This window comes from Polypterus senegalus, chromosome 16, assembly GCF_016835505.1.
Source record: "Polypterus senegalus isolate Bchr_013 chromosome 16, ASM1683550v1, whole genome shotgun sequence".
Lineage (NCBI taxonomy): Eukaryota > Metazoa > Chordata > Cladistia > Polypteriformes > Polypteridae > Polypterus > Polypterus senegalus.
Window position 1 is genome coordinate 23354372 of NC_053169.1, and position 25735 is coordinate 23380106.

Below are 25735 nucleotides of genomic sequence, written 5' to 3' on the forward strand. Positions count from 1 at the left end.
AGGAATCAAAATGCCCTTCGCTGCCGAATCTGATGAACTTGTACAACATTTAAGCTTACCGATCTGGGGTCAGGTGTTTGTCTTGGCCAATGCGTCAATCAAAAGTTGCCCCGCCCAGTATTAGTGACGTGCTAATAACGACGTACCATGGGCATTTATAACACACGCCTCGAAGCAGCGCTTCAAAACATCGTCGGTTGTCTTAGTGGAGCGGCTGCAGGCTTGTGAATCCTAAGAGGCTTCGTTTCATTTCCAGAGCGTGTAGCTAATTTTTGCCTCGTCATGCACGGCCGCATCCCAGTTTTATTCATTTTTCTGCACGGAGTTCAGCTCCTGCTTTCGGCTCCTGTACAGAACTCAACGGAGTCGGGGGCACCCTGGTTTTGCCGTGACCTCGAATGTCCAGCGTACGTCGTGGTCAAGAGTTACGAGGTGAGGAAGTCGCATGCAACTACTTAATGATGCGAGGACGATGTAATAACTGGCCATGTTATTCAGTATTTCTATTTTATGTAACCGTGAAAACGTTAGGTAAACAGTGCATTACGAACCATTTAACTTAGAACGAACTGATCTGAAATACGAGCACAACCTGCACTGTTAGACTTTCTTTGTGGTACTTCGTGGTACATTTGTGTGGCTTCATTACACTGGATTGAAGTTGGCTACTTATTCTGTGGCGTATGACTCTGCAGTGCCAGTTGGATCCTTCTCGCTTGATCGCCCTCTGTTTACTCGCATTCTGCGTTCTCCCCAAAATGCCCTTGAAGTTTGCCTATGTAGCCGGTAGATAGCGGTGTTGACTGTTGTTCACTTGCTATGGACTTGTCCTTTCTGTCTTCTGCGTCTTCGCACTCTGTTGGGTAAGCGAACACGAGTCCCGTGTGCCGAGTTTTATTGTGGATTTTTTTGTCGGACATTCTTTATTGAAACTAAAAATGCAAACATCAGAGTCATATTCCCATCTGTATAAATGGCAGACGTCTGAGTAGTTTAAGAAATAGACTACATTATATTTTGAAATAACAGTATATAACAATTAAAGAAAACGAGTTAAATTCTGCTCTCCAAAGAGACAGGGTACCTTTTATATTGCGTGATTAGACTTACTGATATTTAAGGAAATAAAGAACAACACTAATTCTTTATAAAAAAATGATGATGATAGGAAGAAATTTTAAAAATCTGTTTTTGTGTATAAAATGTTTAGCTGAAAAATTGTTGATCAAAATCCAAATTGAGTATTTTCTACTAGGAATGTATGAAGGATATTTTTTTTGCATACTGTAAAGCCATTTGTTTTCAGAACCCCAGCTGTACAGCAGATCAAGATATGATTTGTAGTTTCTGTATGATTACAATAAAAGCAATACTTGCTAACCTGATTAAATGTCAATGTTTAAAAGTCGTTAGACAGGTATATATGTTTGAAGAATTGAAATTGTCTCTTATTTTGCTTTTGGAGGATAGGAAAGGAAATATATTCTGTTGTAAGTTTAGTTGTTTTTTGAACAAATTATCACTTTTACGCTTTCCTGGATAGAATTTATTACTCACAATTATCAAAATAATTGTATTGCAATTTGTTTTACCTTTGAAGTTTGTTTCCTAGCAACAACAGTTTTAAAAAAAGACACTGTGGTAAAATACAAGATTAACTAAAGCTGAAGGAATAGCTTTCAAAACCGTTTTGTAATATTTTACTAAACAATTTCAACTGACTGCCAAGCTCCTTATCGTCCATGAAACCCCAAGTCCCCTTATCCCTCCATTCTTGTAAAAACACACGGATTTCCTTTTAACTCGGATACACCTGTTGTTCCACTTTGGCACATTTTTGGGAGAAAAACGATGCTTGTGAAGGGATTTCCAATGTAAAAGGACTTGCTGGTGAAAATTAGAAGATATCAGAGGCAACCTGGACAATTCAAAATCCCATTTTAAACGAAATTCCACCTCACTTACTTCAGCTGAAGATTGTTAAAAGGGTTTTAGAACAAACCGACTGATTAACACTAGAATTACCAGAGCCTACGAAAAAACTCATAATTCCGTCCCACCTTAAATCGCTTCTTAAATCCCTTCACACCTCTCCGCCAGCGTCCTTTGTCCTCTAAATGTGCTGATAAAGAGAAGCTAGGAGCAGCCGGCTATTCCATCCCCCCACCAATTTGGAACGTGCACGAACTTCTCTCAGCTCATGCCTTGATTGAGTATCTGGGAGTGAAGAAAAGTTTTAGAGTGGAAATAATAGATCGTTATTTGGAACACACGCATTTCATGTCTGTTCCGTTTCTACAGTAATCTGTGTAAACACATTGTTAAAACAAACGTTTTTTATATTCTAGTAGTAGATGACAAAATGTAGGCATAAACCATATACCTGTAATGTATGAAGCCTGAAGTCCAAATATCAAAGAAAAAGGTACAAATATAACACAACAATTGCGCTTTTATTCAAAAATATAACCGCAGAAACAAAAAGCCGCCTTAACAAGCGACATTGACAGCCATTTATTGTAATTTCCTCTGTGGTTCAATAGAATCAGTTCCCGTTTGGGAATCAAAAGGTCACGAGTTCGATCCTGCACCACTCCGTTTTGAGAAGTAATCTGCTCTTAGTCTTACTATTTTAGAATAAAAGCATACATTTGATTTCGGTCTGTAACAGCCGGTGCAATTTATGATCCTTGTAAAGGTTAGCTTTTTTTTTTTAATTCACTTTTCATTCTCTCAGTCGCGTTCAGAATCAATCCATACAACCCCATCTGACACGGCTGTTTTCACATAAAGACGCGCTATAGCTCTGCAGTGTACCACGATGCGTACTAAAGCCCCCCCAAGTTGCTGACACACAAACGCTGGCGAAGCTGCCTTCTTCGTATCTCACCGTCACTTGATTTTCTTTTTATTCAGTTTTATTGAGTGTTCCTGCCAGTCCCTACATGTTGCTATATGCTGTTTCTTTTGTACTCCAGGACATGCAGAGGAGAGAATGGTAAAGGGCAGTAACTTCGACGCTATATGCAATAATCAGACACTCCCCATCTGCCCGTTGTGTTGTTACACTTTCACACCAACATATGTTCCTGTGTTTGAGCATGCTCAAACGGGCATGCTCAAAAAATACACGTGTAATGCCACGAAAAGTACACGCAGACACTTCATTTCAAACAAAACAAGTGCACTTTTATTCAAGACTACCTGTATAACCAAGAAAAAGAAAGCAAGTTACAGTAGGTGATTGATACGACAGCTTGCATGGTGCAATGCTAAGAAGTGCTGATTTCCATTCCGTGCTATATAAAAGCATGACATTCAAATATTAACAGTTCCCAGATACCCAAGGACCGTCCTTCCTACATTTACGACACGTGCACTTGTTGCAATGCACACACCTCTCTGTGCTATGGTTCCTATTACACTGAATGAGCACCTGACACTGTACTTTCTTCCCTGGGGGACGGTCCCACATCAGAGAATTTCCAGTTCCTGCATAAATTCACACCCGATCTGACGCTGTTCGTTTTCAAATAATATTGCATTAGTTACTTTTCGTGGCATTACACGTATATTTTTTGAGCATGCTCAAACACAGGAACATATGTTGGTGTAAAAGTATAACAACACAACGGGCAGATGGGGAGTGTCTGATGATTGCATATAGCGCCGAAGTTACTGCTCTTTACCATTCTCTCCTCTGCATGTCCTGGAGTACAAAAGAAACAGCATACAGCAACATGCGGGGACTGGCAGGAACACTCAATAAAACTGAATAAAAAGAAAATCAAGTGATGGTGAGATACGAAGAAGGCAGCTTCGCCAGCGTTTGTGCGTCAGCAACCTGGGGGGGCTTTAGTATGCATCGTGGTACACTGCAGAGCTATAGCGCGTCTTTATGTGAAAACAGCCGTGTCAGATGGGGTTGTATGGATTGATTCTGAACGCGACTGAGGGAATGAAAAGTGAATAAAAAAAAAAAAGCTAACCTTTACAAGGATCATAAGTGGTGCAGGATCGAACTCGGGACCTTTTGATTCCCAAACAGGAACTGATTCTATTGAACCACGGAGGCAATTACAATAAACAGCTATCAATGTCGCATGTTAAGGCGGCTTTTTGTTTCTGCATTTTGTACCTTTTTCTTTGATATTTGGACTTCAGGCTTCATACATTATATAGTTTATGCCTATATTTTGTCATCTACTACTAGAATATAAAAAACGTTTCTGTTTTAACAATGTGTTTACACAGATTACTGTAGAAACGGAACAGACATGAAATGCATGTGTTCCAAATAACGATCTATTATTTCCACTCTAAAACTCCACTTCACTCCCAGATACTCAGTCAAGGCATGAGCTGGAAGAAGTTCGTGCACGTTCTAAATTGGTGGGGGGATGGAATAGCCGGCTTCTTTTTATCAGCACATTTAGAGGACAAAGGACGCTGGCGGAGAGGTGTGAAGGGATTTAAGAAGCGATTTAAGGTGGGACGGAATTACGAGTTTTTTCGTTGGCTCTGGTAATTCTAGTGTTAAGAGAAATAAGAGACTGCAACTGTTTCAGTCTTAATTCACCATTCATAGTAACAAACTCAGTAAAGCTTATTCCGACGTTCTCTCCTTTCTTATGTTATGGCGTTTGATTTTTTTTTTCCCCTCAAAGTTGCAGTTCAACTTCTCAGCCTTTTTAATGACTTTTGGAGGTCATCACTAAAAGAGAAGCAGGATAATTTATCCTAGACAAGTGTTCCATTTCAGTAAGCAGCACTCCTCCAAAAATTTTAACATCCCTCTGTAACCACAAAACTAAAGTGAACTTCCTTTTCTTTAACTTATTCAGAATGTTTACCACTTCACATATCTTGGGGTCTTTGGTTATCGTTAGACCTAAATATTTAACCTCTGTTTTAACGGGTATGTTATATGAACTTGACACATTACACTTGTGAATAGACACAAGGTTTAAATTTAGATGTAGCCCAGAAATGTTAGAAAAGGCTTCATAAGTTTCAAGAGCAGCAGGAATTTATCATTCATTTTTCTGACACAATGTTGTATCTTCTGCCAATTGACTTACTGTGGCCCTCTGAACACGGTGGGCACAAAGAGGTGATCAGCTAACGCAGCACATTGTGCTGGAATGCTGCAGACTTTATCTTTACACTGCGGCTCTGAGTTATTATTCTGGCCTTTGAAAAATAGTATAACAGTATTCTGCCTAAAATTAATGAGAATTTTATTTCTTTTATTATTACCTTGTGAACATTGCGGGTGGGCACATACTGTATACTGATGTTGATTGGCTTTTCTTCTTATCTCTCTTGGGTTCTCTCTGTTGGTTATTTAAAGCACCTCAGGATTTTGATATTTTAGTCTAAGAGATTATTATCATTGACCTGACGTTCGCAACATTTGACTAAGCATTGGTGCTGTCAGAACTCCTCACTGATACCAAACTTGATATACTGTGTCTAAAGGAGACTTGGCAAAAACTGAATGAATTTACGTCACTCACGGAGGGAGGCGACTCCACCTGGTTTCACTTTCCATACTGAACCTCGCAGCTATAGACAAGGAGGTGGGCTAGCAGTAATTATCAGAGCAGACTTAAATATCAAACGAATCCCAATTGACTGTCCACTGTCTTTTGAGTGCCTAGGTCTTAAACTAAGAACAAAATCAGGTCCTGTCTCACTCATTGTTCTTTATTGTCCCCCAAAATACAATGCATCCTTCTTATCCGATCTGATTGAACTTTTAACCCACCTAAGCTCTTACTCTCAGAGAATTATCCTTCTTGGTGATTTCGACATCCATATTGACACTACTATATCTAAACTGAGAAATGAATTCCTTTCCTTACTAAACTGTTTTGACTTGACACAACATGTTGATTTTCCCTCCCACTCTGGTGGTCATATACTGGATTTGATCTGCACTTCTGGACTATCTGTTGCCAGCATTTACAGCACTGATTTGGGTCTCTCTGACCATAAAGCAGTATTTTTCACTGTCTCACTGCCTTTCCCTCCTCTTACCTGTAAACAACAAATTTCTTACAGAAACCTTAAAACTATCGGTCCCTCTATCCTTTCTGGATCCATTTCTAATCTTTTACTGTCTGCACCTATTCCATCAACACTAGATAGTCTTGTTGACCACAATACCTCAGCCCTTCATTCAGCATTAGATAAAACAGCTCCTTTAAAACATAAGGAGGTTTCCTTTAAACGTTCAGCTCCTTGGTATAATTCAGAATTGCGATCTATGAAAGCAGCTGGCCAACCACCTTGAGAGAATATCACGTAAGACTGGCCTCACCGTGCACATCCAGGCTTTCTCTGACCACCAAAGAGCTTACAGAGAAGCACTAACTGCTGCTAAGAACACCCACTATGGCAGAATAATAGAAAGTGGCCACGATAACCCAAGGGTTTTGTTCTCTGTAGTTAATAAACTACTCAAACCTGCATCTGGCCCAACTACCTCTTCTACTGAAGTCTGTGAGGATTCCTCCACTTTTCCGTAACAAAATTAAAGATCTAAATAATTCAACTAACATAAATACATCATCTGTTTATATCTTTCCCTGTTTTCCCACTCCATCCAGCTCCTTCTCTAAGTTCTCACCAGTCACATCTGCATTTGTTAATAACCTGCTTTGTAAGATGAGGCCGAATACTTGTGTACTGGACTCCATCCCCAGCACACTACTTTAAATCCTGCCTTCATGCCATAATCCCGACTGTTACAACAATAATAAACTCATCCCTTGACACTTGGTCTGTGCCGCTCACATTTAAAATCTCTTCTGTAACCCCAATGTTAAAAAAGTCTGGTCTTTATGCTGACAATCAATTTCCAGCTTATTTCCCACTTACTTTTCCTGTCAAAAGCTCTTGAGCGTGTTGTAGCCTCCCAGCTCACCAATTACTTAACCACTAATAACTTGATGGAACCCTTTCAGTCTGGTTTCAGGGCGTGGCACAGCTGTGAAACTGCTCTGCTACGGGTAACCAACGATCTGCTTATGGCAGCAGACTCTGGACAAACCAGCATATTAATTCTGTTAGACCTCAGTGCAGCATTTGACACTGTCAGACATGACATTCTACTGTCCAGGATGGAGAACATGCTGGGTATCTCTGGCACTGCCCTCTAGTGGTTCAGGTCATGATAGGCAAGCATTTGTTAGTCTTGGCAACAGCAGATCCAGCTCGGCGCCAGTCACACAAGGAGTTCCTCAGGTTTCTGTCCTCGGCCCTCTTCTCTTCTGTATTTATATGCTTCCCCTTGGCCATATTATTTGTAGCTTTGGACTGGTTTATCATTTTTATGCAGATGATACTCAACTCTACTTCAATGTTAAAAGTGGAACTTCATCAGAGCTTTCTCAGCTCACAACCTGCCTTAGTGAAATTAAAACCTGGATGGAGCAGAACTGTTTAAAATTAAATTGCAACAAAACTGAACTCCTGCAAATTGGGACTAAAATGCAGGTTAATAAAATGAGCTCCTACTCAGTCCATCTTGATCTCATCAGACCTGCCTCTACTGCAAAGAATCTTGGTGTCATTTTTGATTCCTCCCTCTCTTATTCTGCCTACATAAATCACATTAAGAAACTTTCTTACTGTCACCTCCGTAACATATCCCGTGTTCACTCCTTCCTCTCCTTCTCTAATGCTGAGAAACTTGTCCACGCTTTTATCACATCCCGCATCGATTATTGTAACTCGCTGCTGGCAGGTGTCCCTTCTAATCTTATATCACAGCTCCAGCTTATTCAAAACTCGGCTGCAAGAGTCCTAACACGGACCAGCAGCAGCGAGCACATCACATCCATCCTGCTTTGCCTTCACTGCCTCCCTGTGTCTTACAGAATCGAATATAAAATCCTTCTAATAACCTACAAAGCCTGAAATAACCTTGCGCCAAACTACATCAGTGACCTTCTCCATCACTATGTGCCTGCCCGCCTGCTCACTAAGGTCCTCTGATTCTGGTAATCTTGTTGTTCCCCACACTGATCTACACTCCATGGGTGACAGCAGGGCCTTCAGCTGTATAGCGAGTGCCCAGACTCTGGAATGACCTACCGAAATTAATCAGACCAGCCGACTCCATGAACTCTTTTAAAAAACAACTCAAAACTCATCTGTTCAGGAAGACTTTTAGCTCTACTTGACTTTATTCCCCTTCTCTCAGTTTACCTCTCTGTCAAGATGCTAATGTAACCTGTATGTGTGTGTTAGACCATCAATTATGTTGCTTGTTAGGCTTTCTCTGAATTTATTGTCTTAATCTCCTTTATTTATTTATCTGGTTTAGTACAATGCTATATACCGTATACTCAGCTGTTCTGTCTTATATTCTGTAAGTGCCTTGAGCATGGGAAAGGTGCTATATAAATAAAATGTATTATTATTATTATTAAGGAAACCTTTTTTTATTAGGACGCTCTGAACACAGCAGGTGTGAACTTCTATATCCAGGCACTTGTAAAATATCACTTTCCAAGTCTCCATTGAGTCAAAACCCTTGCAAACATCAAAGGCCTGTCGATGCATTAAAGAACATAGAACATAGAAACCCCCTGACATCTGAGTAGTTTAATTAATAAAATACAATACGTTCTATTTTAAAATAATAGAATTTATAACAATGAAACAATAAGCTAAGTGAAACTCTCCAGACAGGGCGTGGTTAACTTCCTGATATTTAAGGAATTAAAGAATAAGAGGAATTCTTTAACACATAATGATAGGAAGAGATTTTAAAAAATCTGCTTTTGTGTATCAAAAATATTGTTGATTGAAAAGTATAATTTCTGTGATAAACCAAATTTAATATTTCTTAATTTGAATGTGTGTAGGGTCATATTTTTTTGCAAAAAGCCATTTGTTTACAGGACCCCAGAAAATTCCTGCTCCATTACAATGGATCATAAAACGATATCTGTAGTTTCTGTATCATTACAATAAACGCAGTTAAATTTCAACCATTAAAATTGTATAGATTGTTTAAAATGCTTAACTCCCCATCTTTTGCTTTTTGGGGGACAGGAAAATAAAGACATTCTGTTCTGATTTTAGTGGTAACATTTTTTTGTATAATCTGTGAACAAATAATCTCTTTTACGTTTTCCTGGATATAGTTTATTAGTCATAATTATCTTAATTTATTATTACAGTATTGTTTCCTTTAAATTTTGTTTCCTAATGACTTTCTTCTTCTTCTTTTGGCTGCTCCCGTTAGGGGTCACCACAGCGGATCATCATCTTCCATATCTTTCTGTCCTCTGCATCTTGTTCTGTCACCCCCATCACCTGCATGTCCATAAACCTTCTCTTAGGCCTTCCACTTTTCCTCTTCCCTGGCAGCTCTATCCTTAGCATCCTTTTCCCAATATACTCCACATCTCTCCTCTGCACATGTCCAAACCAACGCAATCTCACCTCTCTGACTTTGTCTCCCAACCGTCCAACTTGAGCCGACCCTCTAATGTCCTCATTTCTAATCTTATCCATCCTTGTCACACTCAATGCAAATCTTAGCATCTTTAACTCTGCCTCCTCCAGCTCTGTCTCCTGCTTCTTGGCCAGTGCCACCATGTCTAAGCACTTTGAGCTACATTATTTGTATGAAAATGTGCTATATAAATAAATGTTGTTGTTGTTGTTATCTCCAACCCATATAACATAGCTGGTCTCACTACCATCCTGTAGACCTTCCCTTTCACTCTTGCTGATACCCGTCTGTCACAAATCACTCCTGACACTCTTCTCCACCCATTCGACCCTGCCTGCACTCTCTTTTTCACTTCTCTTCCACAATCCCCATTACTCTGTACTGTTGATAGTATTTAAACTCCTCCACCTTCGCCAACTCTACTCCTGGCATCCTCACCATTCCACTGACCTCCCTCTCATTCACACACATGTATTCTGTCTTGGTGGTCTTATTGACCTTCATTCTTCACCTCTGTATAGCATATCTCCACCTCTCCAGGTTCTTCTCAACCAGCTCCCTACTCTTGCTACAAATCACAATGTCATCAGCAAAGTTGGTTTCCTAATGACAATGACTTTAAAAAAGGCGCCGTGGTATATATAGACACTGGACCCTTACTAGATGAACTAAAGCTGAAGCGGACGCTGCCTTAAGAGATGATCATTTACTGGACTTTCACAACATTTGACTCGGGAACCTTCTTTTATTTATTTATTTATTTATTTTTACAGCATATACTTGCATATAAGTTGAGTCTTGAAACCTGAAAAATCAATCATAAAATCAGATCCCGACTTATACGCCCGTTCAAAAATACAATTTTTTTTTTCACATCTTCTTGCCTCCTCCAATTTTGCACCAGTTTCTCAGACACATTAAATTTTTTTGCAGCAGGGCAGTTACCAATTTCTTTTGCCACGTCAATGACTTTTAATTTAAAACCAGCTTCATATTTTCTTCTGATTGAATGTGGGATTATAAATTACAGTGGTGCCTTAGTTTGCGAGCATAATTTGTTCCGGAAATGTGCTTGTAATCCAAAGCACTCGTATATCAAAGCAAATTTCCCCATAAGAAATAATAGAAACTCAGATAATTCGTTCCACAACCCAAAATATTCATAAAAAATGATTAATACAAAATCTAAAGTAAAAATACATAAAACAAATGTATGGGCACTTTACTTTGAAAAGAATTGTGGGTGGTGTGAGGGAGACGAGAGAGAGAAGAGGAGGAGGAGGAGGAGGAGGAGGGTTATTGCGTAGGACGACTTTCACTCTAACTAACGGAATTACTGCTGTCTGTTGGCTCACTGAAATCTTTTTCGTTTTTTGCGACGTTAACAAGGAGCCTATCTAATGACAGTTGCTTTTGCCTCCTTTTGAGGATTTTACGGAAATGTGACATTGCATTGTCGTTAAGCAGATTCATCACGCGAACACAAAATAAAAAAAAAGCTTTTCTCACACACACACACACACACACACACGGTCACAATGCTGTAGTAAACTGTATCCGCTCGTACGGACGTTGATTATATGAGTAAGGCATACTGACTGAGACTGAGCAGAGGAGACAATTACCCACAATCCTGCACCAAGTGAGAGAGAGAAGAACCGTCGACTCAGCTGTGATCACATGACGTTCGGCAGGCAAAACGTATACACACTACTCGTATTGCAAAACCTCGCTCGTTTATCAAGTTACAATTTATTAAAAATTTTTGCTCATCTTGCAAAACACTTGCAGACCCAAGTTATTCGCAATCCAAGGTTTTACTGTAATAAACAATGCGCTGTAGTGAGACTTCTTTGGGCAGAGGGAGTGAAAATTGCTGAAATTCACCAAAGGATGTTGGCTCAGTATGGAAGTGAAATCAGCCACGACCAAGGCTGGTGCCACTGCTAAGGTGAATTAGGGATTTGTCTAGGGCGCAGATCATAATTGGGGGGGCACGGATTAGCCACCAAACAGTCGGTTGGCGGACTAAAAAGCTTGGCCTAGGGCACAAAATAACCTAGCACTGGCACTGGCCACGACTGAACGAAGGGTTTATGAAGGGGGGAAAAGTTTTAAAGCAGGAAGAACAAGTGTAACCAAGAAAGCTCAATCTGGTTAACCAGCAACATCACACACACACACACAAGCCCACATCGAGATAGCGAATGCCGTCATCATAGAAGACTGACGATTATGTTGTCTGCTCTTGCTGCACATTTGGATATCTGTCATGGATTTGCCTGTGCCACAGTGCATGATGACTTGGGGTACCATAAAGTTTACTGATCTGCATAAGCTGACATCCTTCAGTGAATTTCAGAGTTGCGTCCTACCCAACAACTCAGACTAATCCAGACCGGTCTGCATTTCCAGAGCCTTAGATAAACTATGGGTGTTGTGTGATGGTCGACCAGTTGTAAACAAATCTGTCTTTCTAGTGTTGACCCTAACAGCGTGTGGGGTCTGCCATCTTTCAAAGACGAGCATGTCTGAGCTGCTAAAGCAGACTTGATTTGTTCTGGCATTTTCAATAGTTGCTCAATATCATTGCCAACATTGTAATACGTGTCAATAAGGTGACTTAACAAAGCACCAAAAAGGACTGGTGCAGCTTGTCCAAAGCCCTTTCGTGCTCACTGAAATGGTAGCTTCGCCAGATCCTAAGTACAGTATGTGAGTTTGGAGTATTTGTTTTTAATTGTGGGCAAGTTCAGTAGGTGGGTAGAAGCAGTTCCATGTAAAAGGGCAGAAGGTTTGCTGTATCAAGAATAATTTTGAGTGATTGCGGAGCAGTCTTTGTGAACAACGTTTTAAAAGACGTTTGCAAATGATTACAAATGAAGCATAACTTTCACTGTTCTTATTATTCTCGGTCAACAGGAGTGGTTAAGTGAATGAAACAAACTATTAAAACTTAAGATACATAACGTTTGTGCAGAAATAGATTTGAAGTGGACAGATACTGTTACTCTCATCCTAATTTCAATTTGGGGTTTCCTTAACAGAACAACTGGATTGTCACCTCATGAAATTTTAATCTGCCAAAGAGATGGATATTCACTTTTTGACCAAGGAAGTGCTTAAGTTTTGCATGGCACTGACCAAAGAATTAGGCTGTGCTTATTACTCGCGGCTCAAAGAGGTGGTAGCTGACCCTGCTATGTCCAAATGCACCTTCTGCCAATGTCATATGAACGCAACTGCTATGAAGTACCAATTGATCCATCTCCGATTTCAACATTCAAGTTCAGGTTTGTTATGTGTATACAACACAATGCAATTCTTTAAGTGTATAGCGGTCCGGTGATTCATTTATTTTTTTGGTGGAGATTCCAGGGATGCACGCAGCCTTGGCCCGACCTGCACACACTCACAAGCAGAGGCACAAAGCCAACGAATGAATAAATGATATATTAAATGAAAACCCAATACACAACAACAACAATCAGACACACCTACCCTTTCCCCTACGGCATAACAATGAACCACAACACTAAACACTCACGACAACGTCCTTATACAATGTCACACACGTGCGCATGGGGGGCAGCTAAAGGGCTTGAGTGAAGGCAGTTCGGAGGCATGCCGGGATGTGGCAGAGTACACTGACTCTTTATCTCCCGTGCCTGTAGACCATTCCCGGGGAAGTCTACGTGGCTCTCTTGACATCACTTCCGGGACTGAGCCAATGGAAGTCGACCTCACCAGCTCTGGCCCCTCTGATGTCACTTCCGGCTGTGATCCAATGGTTGAAGACCACGTGCTCGATCCTTATGACCTCACTTCCTGTCTTCCCCTTTAAAAACCTTCCCCTTTTCCCTTTTCCCTCAGTCTTGTTTCGGACTCCGTTGTATGCACTTCAGTGCTGGTTATTGTGACAAAAACGACTTTTGCAGCCATGATACCATATTACACGGGTGGCTGCCCCAAGCCTTTATCTGTTCATGTCTCATTATTGTGACAACAGTCTAATAAAGCAAAAGCGGATGAAATGTGAAGATGACAATCCTGAGAACAGCTTCTGTAGTAAATGAATGAAGCAGTCCTAAGCAGCGAGGGGTGAGATTAAGAAATAATGCAACCAGCTATAGTCACTTCACAGAGCAATTTGCCAGCATGCTGGAGCTGATCAGTCAGTACCGTACATTTGTTGAGCACTCGGCTCATGGCCACTGTCGGCACCGCAGCATCACTGTCCCTGGGATTCAGCCGCTGCACTAGACGAGCCTGCAAGCGTCAGCGCTTACCTCTGTGTGCTGGCGTGCAGCCAGTTCAAGCGCAGTACTGAATTCATCAATGCCGTCAGTAGCACCTTATACATATAATAATTGATTGTTGCAGTAGTTTTTTCAAATGTTTTTACAGTTCATTGGCAGGGTGTAAAGTGATCAGTGCTGCAGTAATTAGTGATGCTCTTTGCATGAAAAAAATGCGTCCCATTAAAATTTCACATTTTATTTGTGAATTGTGACGTTTACTTAAAAAGTGCAGCTAAAAAGTATTTGGCATACAGGGGTGCATTAACCCCCAAGTATGTGGCGGTTTAAGGGTTAAAAACCCCTCTGTCTGTCTTAAAGCAGAGTTGGAACAGACTGTGTTACTACACCTTCGGAAGTACTACTTGGACAATATGACACTGTAGAAAGTTGTAAATTCTAGTGATAATGGCAAGAAAATGACAATTAACAAATGAAATGAGGCAAAGCATTATTACCTTTTGAAGTGTTGGGCCTTTAGAGAAACTGCAAAAAAAAAAGAAAAAATCAAAGTGTCAGTGAGTCCAGTGGTGTCCTGCACAATCCAAAGGAATTGGAAACTGGAAGAAACTCTGACAGGAAGAGATCTGGGAGACCCAAAGTCACAAGCCAGTCAGAAGACCAGTTTCTGAGGGTCACCAGCTTGTGTGATCACAGGGCACCTTGCAGCACAACAGTCGGTCCACAAAAGCAAGTGTCAGTTTCATTGAAAGAGGAGACTTCGTGCTGCAGGTTTGACAGGGCGAGTGACAATAAGAAAGACAAAATAGAGCCGTGAAATACCAGCTGTGGACTACTGCAGACAGGAAGAAAGTCTAAAAATTTGAAATCTTTATTTCATCACACAGGGTGTTTATACGTTGTCGAATTGGTGAAAGAATTATCCCTTAGTGTGTGACCCTGTGGTAACGTGAGATAATGTTTAATAATCTGGTCATTTTAGACAGTTGTTTACTAATTAGCACACAAGTGGTTAACACTGAAGTTGTCTGCTCTTTTCAGAGACATTTGTGCTGGTCTCTGCTATCCTGTATTCAAATAAAATTAAGAAAGCAACCTCCACAGAAAAAGGGAATTAAAAAAGTACAGACCTGTCAGCTATTTAAGCAATGAGGGCAATTAAAGGACCAACTGAGTGAGAAGCTGATTGGAACAAAAGCCTGCAGCCACAGGGGGGGTGCCGCGGACTGAACGTTGAGGACCACTCCACTAGACGACACTGCTTGCCTATTTAGAATTCCTTTGTGGAATCCTTGTCTATATACTGAACTGGCCAAGTTGTAGAAACTCTGTATGAAACCGCGGGGCTTGTACAAAACCCAAGTGTCGGCATTTTTCACATGCTGATTTTATCTTGCAGAATTTTGAAGAACGGAGATACGAGGCATCTCGCTGGATGACAACGGAGCTTGAAGGGTCCTATACGCGTGCTGTATACTTGGGTTTCATGCGTCTTTTTTGGTACATCAATGGAAATAATGCAGTTGGTAAGTGAAGTTAACACTTTTTTTCCTCAGCTACCGTAAATACCTGCATATAGGACGATACCGTGTATAGGACGCAGTGGATTTTTGACCCTAAAAACCATGGAAAAACCCGTTTATAGGACGCATCCTGATTTTGAGTTACTAATTAAAAGCTGCTGCTGCCGCCAGTGCCAGTGATTGTATCCATGCGTTTGTGTTAGGCTGGAGTCTTTCTGAACAACAACAAAGAGCGAGAAACATACTAAACGGCGAAAACGACTTATCGGTGACGTGAAAATTCAAAATAAAACAATTTCTAAACGTTACAATAATGCATACAGGTGGATGTATTGTAAAATGAACTTTCAAACACGGTCATTCTCCAAAACCGATACAGTATTAGCGACGCTACACCTGAAAAATACTTAATTTGAAATGGTGTGAAATGCCAGTGCGGGGGCGACGGCTAATCGCGAGCGGACTGAGGCATACCCTAGTTGCTACAATAGCAGCACTGTTAACCAACTGTCGCTTGAAAACAAACCTTGAAATTCAAATTGGATTCAAACCACTCCTTTCTGTCCCCGTCACACATCTATCAAAGGTGAAGGAGAGGCACTGACACATGTGCACACGATCATAAAGTCCAATGGGGGAGCTGGGGGTGGGCATATGAGCAGGCAGTGTGCATGCCTCGAGATCGAGGGTGGACGCGGGAGAAAGCGACTCAGGATGTGTTTTGTGAGGAGTTGGGAGCGGGCACATGAGCAGGAAGTGCGCATGCCTCAGGGAGGAGGGTTAGAGTTGGCGGGCGGGGCTCTGTCTTGCGTCTGTGCGTATCCCATGGTTGGGCGACTTGGTGGATTATATATAGAAAAGCAGCCGGAACCAAAAAGAACAATGAAAAGTCAACGTGGATCAGAGGTGCATGTGGACTGTAGCACAGACGAAAGCGACTGAGGTGGTGTTTGCTGAGTTGCTGCGTGCCTTCAGAGCGAGGGTGTACTCAGGAGGAGGGTTAGAGTTGGCGGGCGGGGCTCTGTCTTGCGTGTGTCTTGCTTGCCATGTCTTGCATGTGTCTTGCTTGCCATGGACTTAGTGAATTATATATATAGATTTATAATTTTTGTAATAAAAGTATCCATGTATAAGACGCAGCTGGGTTTTTAGGCCTCCTACTTAAGAAAAAAAATGCGTCCTATATACGGGTATTTACGGTACTGAAGCTTGCCGAGCAGCAGACATCTAGTAAGAGCTTTGTTTCTGACTGATCAGCTTTGTTATCCTGTTAAAAATGGAAAGAGAAAAGAGCTCAGAAAAAAATAAGCTTATCTTTTGAAAGGCCGAAATATAGCAGATGAAAAGAATAAGCATTGGTGCTTCTAGAGGTGGAATCCCACAAGTCTCCCGGCGGTTACTGTTACTGACAAACAAGACTCTTGCCATTGTTTGACAGGATGTGGAAGGACTTCTAAATAACTTGGCTTCGCTCCACTAAATTACTTGGATTCATTCATCAGTACACAAGTGCTGGATTGGCCGCTGTCTGCCCCACACACGCTATCTCACATATGAAGAAAGAAAGAGAATGGAAACCTTCATTTCTTCCTCACAGGAGTCAAAAGCTCTCATTTACTAAACATTTTCTGATCATGAGGTAGCTGTAAAGGATTTTTTGGCTTTGATTCTTCAGCACATTCTTGCTTGCTTGTGAGTGAGCTCCATTATACAGGGAGATTCCCTCGAAAGAGGTCCCGAATATTCCGTTGTAACTCCCGTAAGGATGAAGCAATCTGAACCAATCAAATATGCTATATTCCTTGACGTATGTGTAATTGATCGCATTACATGCGATGCTGGAAGTGGTTTCCGTTTTCTGCCAGACACATTTTGAAGCGGCGCTCCATGTTTTTGAATGTATCGGCAAGCGCCTTGGTGGGGGGAATAGCAGCAATTTCACGTTGGATGTTTTCCTTCGAATCTTCCACGGTGCGAGGCTTGTTCCGATAGACTTCCTTTTGAGCATTCCCCAATGAAAAAAGTCTGGTGGTGTCCGATCCAGCGACTGTGGTGGCGAAAGCCCCTTTGAAATGACCCCTTTGCCGAAGAAGGACCCAATTTCTATCATGCTCCTTGGTGATGTGTGACACGTTGCTCCATCTTGCTAGAAATAACTCACGATCATCCAGTTGATTCTGACATCGATTAGATGAATCGGGGACCCAGTAGGTTTACACCAGGAAGACGTGCTGCTCAATTAAATTTCGCAACAGCTATCCGGCGCCTACCTCATCGCTATGACGCAGGGGCATCCCAGCTTGTTCGACGCTCCATATACCGAGCAGCACATTGCACGTTGTTTCATTCAGATTGTTTCATCCTGGCAAGAGTTATTGCAGAATATTTGGGGCCTCTTTTGAGTGAATCTCCCTTATTATTTCTACATTTTTGGGTTCACGTTCAAGTCTAGAACGTTTGTTGTCTGGCTGTGTGGATGGTAAAGGGTTCGGGTGTTTGCTCCCTTATTGTAATCAGACATTCTGCAGCGTTGAATGGGCTAATAAATGTGTTAGGAATTATAGGGAATGTCACATTGTGTAAAGTTAAACCGGAAATTGCTTTTTAAAACGGGCATTTTTAATTTGCATCAGCTGGGTTTTTGGTCAGTATCAAGAAAATGGTGGTCTGCGGCCGAGACTGAATGTTCTGGAATGTGCTTGAAGTATCTGAATTTACATATGCTGTGTAGTGATTAGTGGGTCTGGTGTGTTGCTGAAAATTGAGCACGCCTTGTTTTCTGCGTTCTTCTGTACACAATTCTTCCCAACCTCATTAACAAATAATATTTTTGCTTAATAGGTGAGAAGATCCCAATGACTACTCCAGTTATTACTCGGGTAGCTCCAACGACAGATGGGAAACACTTAACGAATGTGTCTGTGGCTTTCTTTGTGTCCCCACAAGTGGCAGATCCACCTAAACCAAATGATGAGTCAATCCATTTGTCAAGCTTCTCGGCAGGAAATTTTTATGTTCGGTAAGTACTCTTAAGTAATAAAACTGTATGTGTTTTAATAAATTATTGACAAAGCCCGTAGGGAAACAAAACATGAACAAGAAGAACTTGAGCAGTCTCTGGACTGCAGAACTGTCCTGCACCATGAAGGAGAAAAACCAAAGCAATCTCCATTAAAAACCATCAGTAGAAAATCATGATAGTTCTGCAGGATTGAAACGGAAATAGTCACACATGTGCCACTGAATGTGAGGGACTAATGGGTGAGGTTTGTGCACTGAAATGTACAACAGTGACGACACATGTCAGCATTGGAAAGTTGGTAAGAAAATGCAGCTTAGCAGTAATAGAGAGAAAATGTGACCACATTCCAGAAAAAGGAATGGAAAAACTGGTCACATGGGAGTTACCGTTTGTGGCAGAAAACTAGACACGAGTGTCAAAGGAACATACCTGGACAAGGAGAGTAGGACTCTAGAGACCTGCAAATCCCAACTCTTGGTGAACAGGAGTGATGAGCTGGTTGGACTGATTGGCCTGTTTTGGTTTTGATCCAAGATTTGCACCCATTCTTAATATGAGACTCCAATTGTAAATGTGATTGTAAAGCTTTTTACAAGCTTACTGTAACATGAAACAGAAGCTGCTTTGGCACAAAATGCCCTCTGTGAATAAAATACTACAATTTTTAAAGGCTTCTATTGACGGCAGCAGAATGCTTAGAGGCTGATGCATTTCTGATTTTATATCTTTGTGGATGTAGCATCAGAATGGGATCATTTTTTTCTTTGTATTTTGAATGAGTTTTTTCTGTGCAGATGATGTACTCATTTTTGTCTATTGTGTATATTCCCTCGTTCCCTATTCATGTTATGCCAAAATTAGCATTATAGTAGAATGTTTACAAGGTTGAGTGTTGAAAACCTGCTGCAGGCGTATTCCAATCAAAGTGCAGATTTTTAGACTACATCTATGTTTCATGTTGTGCTAACATTAAATTATGTTTCTCATTGTAAATATAAATAAGCTTAATAAGCAGGAACTAAAACTGAGAAAACAGTTGGCTTCTTATTAAATTTAATACCAGTTCTAGCTGTGCTACCCGTCCTAAGGTGGGTTGAAAGCTAAGTAATCATTGTAGACCTCGTGTTTAATTTTTTTTTTTATGTCGTACCTGGGTCTGGTACAGTATAATAATACACACCCAATTCCTCTTTGGATAGAGCCACCTGTTTTTGCTGCTTCCTCTTGGCATCGCTCCTCACACTGACCACTCTTATAGTTGAAGTGTTCCGCTAAGAAAATGCAGCGTTGGCCTCGTTTAGCGACTCTAGCCTAATCGTGTTGCGGCTTTTGTTTCCAGGCGTGTACACTGATTTATCATCATTTTCACTCATCCTTTACCCGCCATGAAAAGTCATCAGTCATTAGTATTGCAGCTATAAACCTCGTTCACGTGGTCTGAGTGGGTGCAGGAAAGTAGCTGCCATACTGCTGTTTGTTGGCATAGAGGGTCAGATAACAGAATAGGCCGATAAGAAGACTTTCCTCATTTTTATACCCTTACTTGGTATTTCTATTTTATGTATACAGGTAGTCCCCAGGTTACGGACATCTGACATACGACATACAAACGGGGCCGCAGCTGCGACACATGTGCCTCAGTAACTGCCGCTCCGTCATCTTCGGTCTGGGGACGCTGCAAGCAGTGGCTGGAGGGGGGGGCGATTTCGCTGCTCGTGCAGTGTAGCGTCCCTCGGGTGGATCCCGGCAGCAAGCGGTTTCACTGCCAGCCCACCACACATGACTGCCCATTCATTCTCGGTGGGCGGCTGGTAATCCTGCAAGCGGTGATCCGGTTGTGGCTGAACGGAGGCCATTGAGGTTGAATGGGGCAGCAAGGGGTAGCATTATAGTGTGCCTCGGATGGCTTTTGTTGAATGGGGGTCGGTGGTGCAGCAGACACTGCGGGCAGCATACTGTAGTGGAGGTGACTGTGAGGTGGGCTGGTGATGAACCGCCCCTCGCTGCCCCCATTCATTCTCAATAGCAAACCTGCTTGTACTGTTACGCACATAGCAGGAAGTTGTCTCTTATCAGTACAGGGTGGTCCAGATCTAATTATGCAGATCCAGATCATCTGGGTGACTTTGACTTATGCGGGGACGATTCCAGTTCAGTGCGAAGTCGATTCTTCATGTCGTCAGTTCGCACACTTCTCGATGGTCTGGGATTTTTTGAGTGATTTTCTATGTAATAAACTGAATAAGTTATAGCGTAATGAAAATTGCATGATTAGATCTGGACCACCCTATACATAAGACGTGTTGATGATGGGTGCCTTCCTGCTGTGATAGCGTGTACAGTGCTGTGCAGAAGACACCCTTCAAGAATGTCTCTGAAACACAAATCTGATGCAAGTGCTGTTGATACAGTAAAGAAGAGAAAAACCATCACCATTGAAAATAAAGTAGAAATAATAAAAAGGTCAGAGAGAGGTGAAACTCCCATCATTCATTGGCAGAGCGCTTGGTTACAGTCGGTCAACAATAGCATTTATTAAATTTATGTACCTGTTCCGACTTACTTACAAATTCAACTAAAGCACAAACCTATAGTCCCTATCTCGTACGTAACCTGGGGACTGCCTGTTTATGTATATGTAACCATCTTCTACATGCTTTGCCTATAATAAAATTTCCTTCCTAACCCTAGCAATTGGACGGACATACAGACACATGTCCATTTAATTACGGCTAAGGATGATCCTGTTTCTTTATGCTTTCAGTTCTTGTTTGTTCTTCAATAGAAATACTTTCAATGTAAATTATTAGCTAAAGCACAGGGCTTAGGGACAAAGCAAAGGGTTACAGTGCCAAAAGTCTGACCTGAGTTGGCTGTTAAAAATGGTGTCCCCCAGGGGTCTGTACTTTTTATTTTTAATGTGTATAAATAAACTGGGCAGAAAAATAAGCAACAAGATGATAAAGTTTGCAGATGGTCCCAAACTAGGTGGGATGGTAGATCATCTACAACCAGCAGAATCATTACAGAGGGAATTTAACAAAGTACTGTAAATGTTTGGGCAGATTTGAGGCTGATGAAATTTAAGTAAGAAGTGTAAGGTATTACATATATGAAGTAGACATGTTAGATCTGAATACACGATGGCAGGCCTTAAACTTGAAAGTAACCCTACGGAGAAGGACCTGGGAATCCTATTGGACTTCTCACTATCTATATGTAGACCGTGGACAGAAGTAGTGATGTGTCGTTCGCAAATGAGCCAGCTCTAAGAGCCGATGCTTTGAAGCGAACGAGAGGAGCCGATGCCCGTCGAGCAGAGCCAAAGCTTCAGCCACTCCTGCTCAGATCTGCTGAAAATCCATTCGGCAGGGGCGGGACTTTATTTATATGGGCACACAGAACATTTGCTCATAATGCCGGTTCGTTCACAAACGACAAATCGGACTAGGATCGTACCACTATGTGAAAGAAGGAAGGGGGGTAGATGGTCCAAAGACAGCGAGTGTTGGTACAGGCCAGACACTGTCGCTCTGTATACCTGTCGATGCGACAGACGAGGAGCCAGATTTAAATGCAAGCGCATCGTGAAGAAAAAAAAGAAGAGTAAAGAAATGAGTGAAAGCCGAAAAAGAAGCAGCATCTGGCTGCATTTAAGTGATATTGGAGACTGCAAAGCTAAGTGCAGAATTTGTAATATGAAAATATCCGTTAGAGCAGGGTCAACAACAAACCTGCACAGACATAGGCTATAAGATCCACCCACCCATCCGTGCAACTGGAGGAGAGCGTGCCCTCTCTCCTGCCATCCACTGACCCTGGAAAAGAGACAAGTACTTCTGCTGTAGCATCCACTGTCTTACCGAAAACTGCAGGTATAATGTTAAACAGTGTGTGCGTCAAACTGGTGTGTGTCTGTGGCACCAAATCCTAATCCTCGATAAGAAGGATGAAGCAGACCAGAATTAAGGTAGGAAGATCTTAATTAACTACTGAACAATGCAAAGGAAAGAATAGTTGCAATGGCTTTGTAGAACTTAACGTTTATTTGAAGACAAATATTTATGTGTGTGGTTTCTGAAACAGAACAAATACAATAACATAAAATAACTCACAAAATAAAGGCTCCGAGAACGCTAAACATGTAATGCCCAAAAAGGTCAGTAGATGGCAGCAGAAATTAACACAGCGCCATGACGTGCTTTCATTGACAAAAGGTACTAAATAAAACTTACGAAATACGTTAGCGCTGTACAGACTCGGACAAATCAATACTTAAGCAAATATTACCAAGTCTGTTTTCTTGAAGCTCTTATATATAATAAAGAAGCAATATTTCTGAATGTACTTATACAATTTTGAACGTTAAACTGAACACACTTTGACATAAAGGGTTGTCTGAACTTGCTAGTAAAACAACGTTACGAGATTTACCATTACTTGCAGAAATTATTTCTATTGAAATAAACAGCAGAGCGTGACTTACATCAAACAGACGCACACAAAGTCAACAAACAATGGAATAAATGCAAGTGCGTTCAGACTCCTGAAAGTACAGCGTTTTCCGCGTATCAGATACAGAAAACAACACGTGCGCACGCTCACGCATACAGAACCTGTGAGCGTGATGACACAACAAACAGCGTGTTCCGACTTTTGTACATATAACATGGTCTTCAGTTCAAACCAAAATAAGCACATTTATTCCAAAACAAATGATGCCAGACAAACAAAATAAGTGCCGATGAGGAGCTGACTAAAATGATATCTAGCGACTTTCAACCATTTTCCATTGTGGAGGACATTGGATTTACAACTTTTGTACAGGCCTTAAACCCCATGTATGTTCCTGGCCTAAAAACTTTTATTCAAATAGTCATAGTGTTGTGTTGTTTTTGAGATTGGCCTTTATTTGTTTGCTGAGGTTTTGTGTTAAGTTGTTCATTTAAAGCTTTTATTAAAATGTTAAACAATAGTAACGGTATATTTTTTGTAATGGAAAAAATGCATAAGAATACGTAATGTCTGAAAACAATGAATAAGAAATTGCGTATATACAAACCATTCATAATTGCTTATTTAGGCTGAAATATAGGCATCCAAGTGATACTAAACGAAGAACCATTTGGGAGCCGTAAGAGCCGGCTCTTTAAAGGGAGCCGATCCAAAAGAGCCGAAGCTTTGAAAAGAGCCGGAGTTCCCATCACTAGACAGAAGCCATTAAGATGGCTAACAGGTCATATATAGCATGATATGTGGAGTACAAGTCAAAGAAGGGTATGCTTAAGATTTATGACCCATGGGTGGGTCCTCACCTGGACCTCTGCATGCAATTATGCTCTCTTCATTATACAAGACCAAAAGCCTACCAGCGAAGGATAAAGCCTGGAGAAGAGCGAGTACACTCTTCTGGTGCCAAAGTCATTCTCAAGAGAGATGCCAAGGGGATCAATTTTGGCTCAAAAAAGAACCACCCATGTAAAGGGTCCAGAAAGGACCCTTATTTAGATCCATAACAAGCTACATAAATGACACTTGCTGCATACAATTACACTGACTTCAAGTTTCCTTTCTCTTGATCTGTTAGTAGCAAGGTACCCTAATGTGCATTAAAGATTTGTGTTTTGTTCACGTATTAGGAACCTTCTGAAAGCTCAAAGAAACCAATTTCATAGGTAAAGAACCCTCCCCAGAATTCAAGCATTGGTTCTCTGTTGTCATGCTTCCATGAAAATGAGAATTGTGTCTGGACGGCTATGCTTTATGGAGGGGAGACATGGACAATATCCAAAGCCATGTGGACATAGATTAAAGCAGCTGAGATGCGATTTCTCTGACAAATGAAGAAGTGTGTGTTAATGCTGTTGGAAAACAAAATGACCTCTTGAATGTTTTGGACACATAATGTGGGCTTCAGAACAAAGTTGACACTGGAAACATACAGGGTACTAAGGGAAGAGGATTGCTATGATTCAGTTACTTAGACCATATGAAGAACAGCTTAGTAGAAGTTGGCATGAAAACAGAACTTGAACACATGACATAGGATGAGCTCACTGGAGGAAATATACTGTATCACCTACATCGTTGACAACAGGACACGCTGGTGATGATGAATGGTTCTACGAGGAAACCCACAGAACGTATAGTCTGATGCTGGGATGAGAGCTATGAGGAAAGATTAAAGGAGGTGAGCTTTTTCAGCTTGAGCATACAGAGACTAAGACGTGACAATGATCAAAGGAAATTGTACAGTCGATCTAGGCTGTTACTTTAAAAGAACTTGAACAAGAACACAGGGACACATTTGGAGGCTTGTTAAGGGTAATCTTCACAAGAGAAGAGAACTGGAACAAATGACCAAGTAGTGTGGTAGTCAGTCGGACTTTACGGATCTTCAAAACTCAAATTGATGTATTTTTGGAGAAACTGAGTGAGCTTTATTGAGCAAAATGGCCTGTTCTCGTCAAAGGTTTTCTAATGTTGTATTAATTTCTTTAATTTGCAATGTGTTCATTATTGAGCTTGCTATTCATTATAGACAGGATATATGAGTAATAGGGGTACAAATGTGGAGTAAATCTAAATTGTGCAGTTTAATTATGCAGGAGTAGCTGTTTTAGGTTTTGCTTAAACTTAAATGAGGTATTACATTTAGTAATTTACATCTTTTTGTGGTTTGTCGTCTTCTCCTTCAGCTCTTTTGGAGGTTTTGCTCTGGAGCAAGACTATATCAAGAACATCAAAGCTCTCGTGGAGGATCTGAAGGTGGCTGGGCTGCCCTTTGATGATCAACATTATATCATTGCTGGATATGACCCTCCTTTTAGGTTCATTAACAGACACAATGAAGTCTGGCTTTCTTCTGCTTGAAGCTGCTGCTGAGTTGTTCGTTTGCAAAATAAAAAGCAATTCAAAATGATCTTCCTTGTAACTGGTCAGAGTTTTTAACTTTAATCTTTTAATATAATTCTGTACTAGTTTTCAAGTGCACTTATTGTACAATGTATGCAATTGCATAGAGATTTGGAGAGATTGTGTTTTTCTTGTGATTAGTTACAAGACTTTCCAATGCATCCTTGCTTTCTGCAGTAAAGAAACTGTTATAAATTGCCATGCCTCACAAATGGCTGTGTGTGGGTTTGTGTTTATGCAATTGTGTAGGGCCTGCTGCTGTTTCAAATGATAAAAATGCATGTAGGATAACAGGACATGTAAACCTTCAAGTAGAATTTTCTCATAATCTGTTAACTATCACTTAAATGCATATTGGTCATTACCTTAGTTTGAGTAAGTCGTCAAATGTATGACACATTACCTGGAAAGGACAACGCCTGCTGTAATAGTTGAGATAGATTTGTACTTCATAATCAGAAATGGAGAAAGTATGAAGCTTTGGATTAAAGCCCTATTCGAATGGGAAACTTTTGGGACACATGTCTGTCAAGTCACTGTT

At 41.0% G+C, this 25735-nt stretch overlaps 1 protein-coding gene across 1 annotated transcript; it reads left to right on the forward strand.

The window, feature by feature from the left end:
• The first annotated feature begins 137 nt into the window (after positions 1–137).
• soul2 (heme-binding protein soul2) lies at positions 138–25596 on the forward strand. The gene is made up of 4 exons (XM_039738276.1): positions 138–432; positions 15134–15260; positions 18099–18276; positions 24978–25596. The coding sequence occupies exons 1-4, from the start codon at positions 283–285 to the stop codon at positions 25150–25152; spliced, it is 630 nt and encodes a 209-aa protein (XP_039594210.1). The 5' UTR covers positions 138–282; the 3' UTR covers positions 25153–25596.
• Positions 25597–25735: the final 139 nt, after the last annotated feature.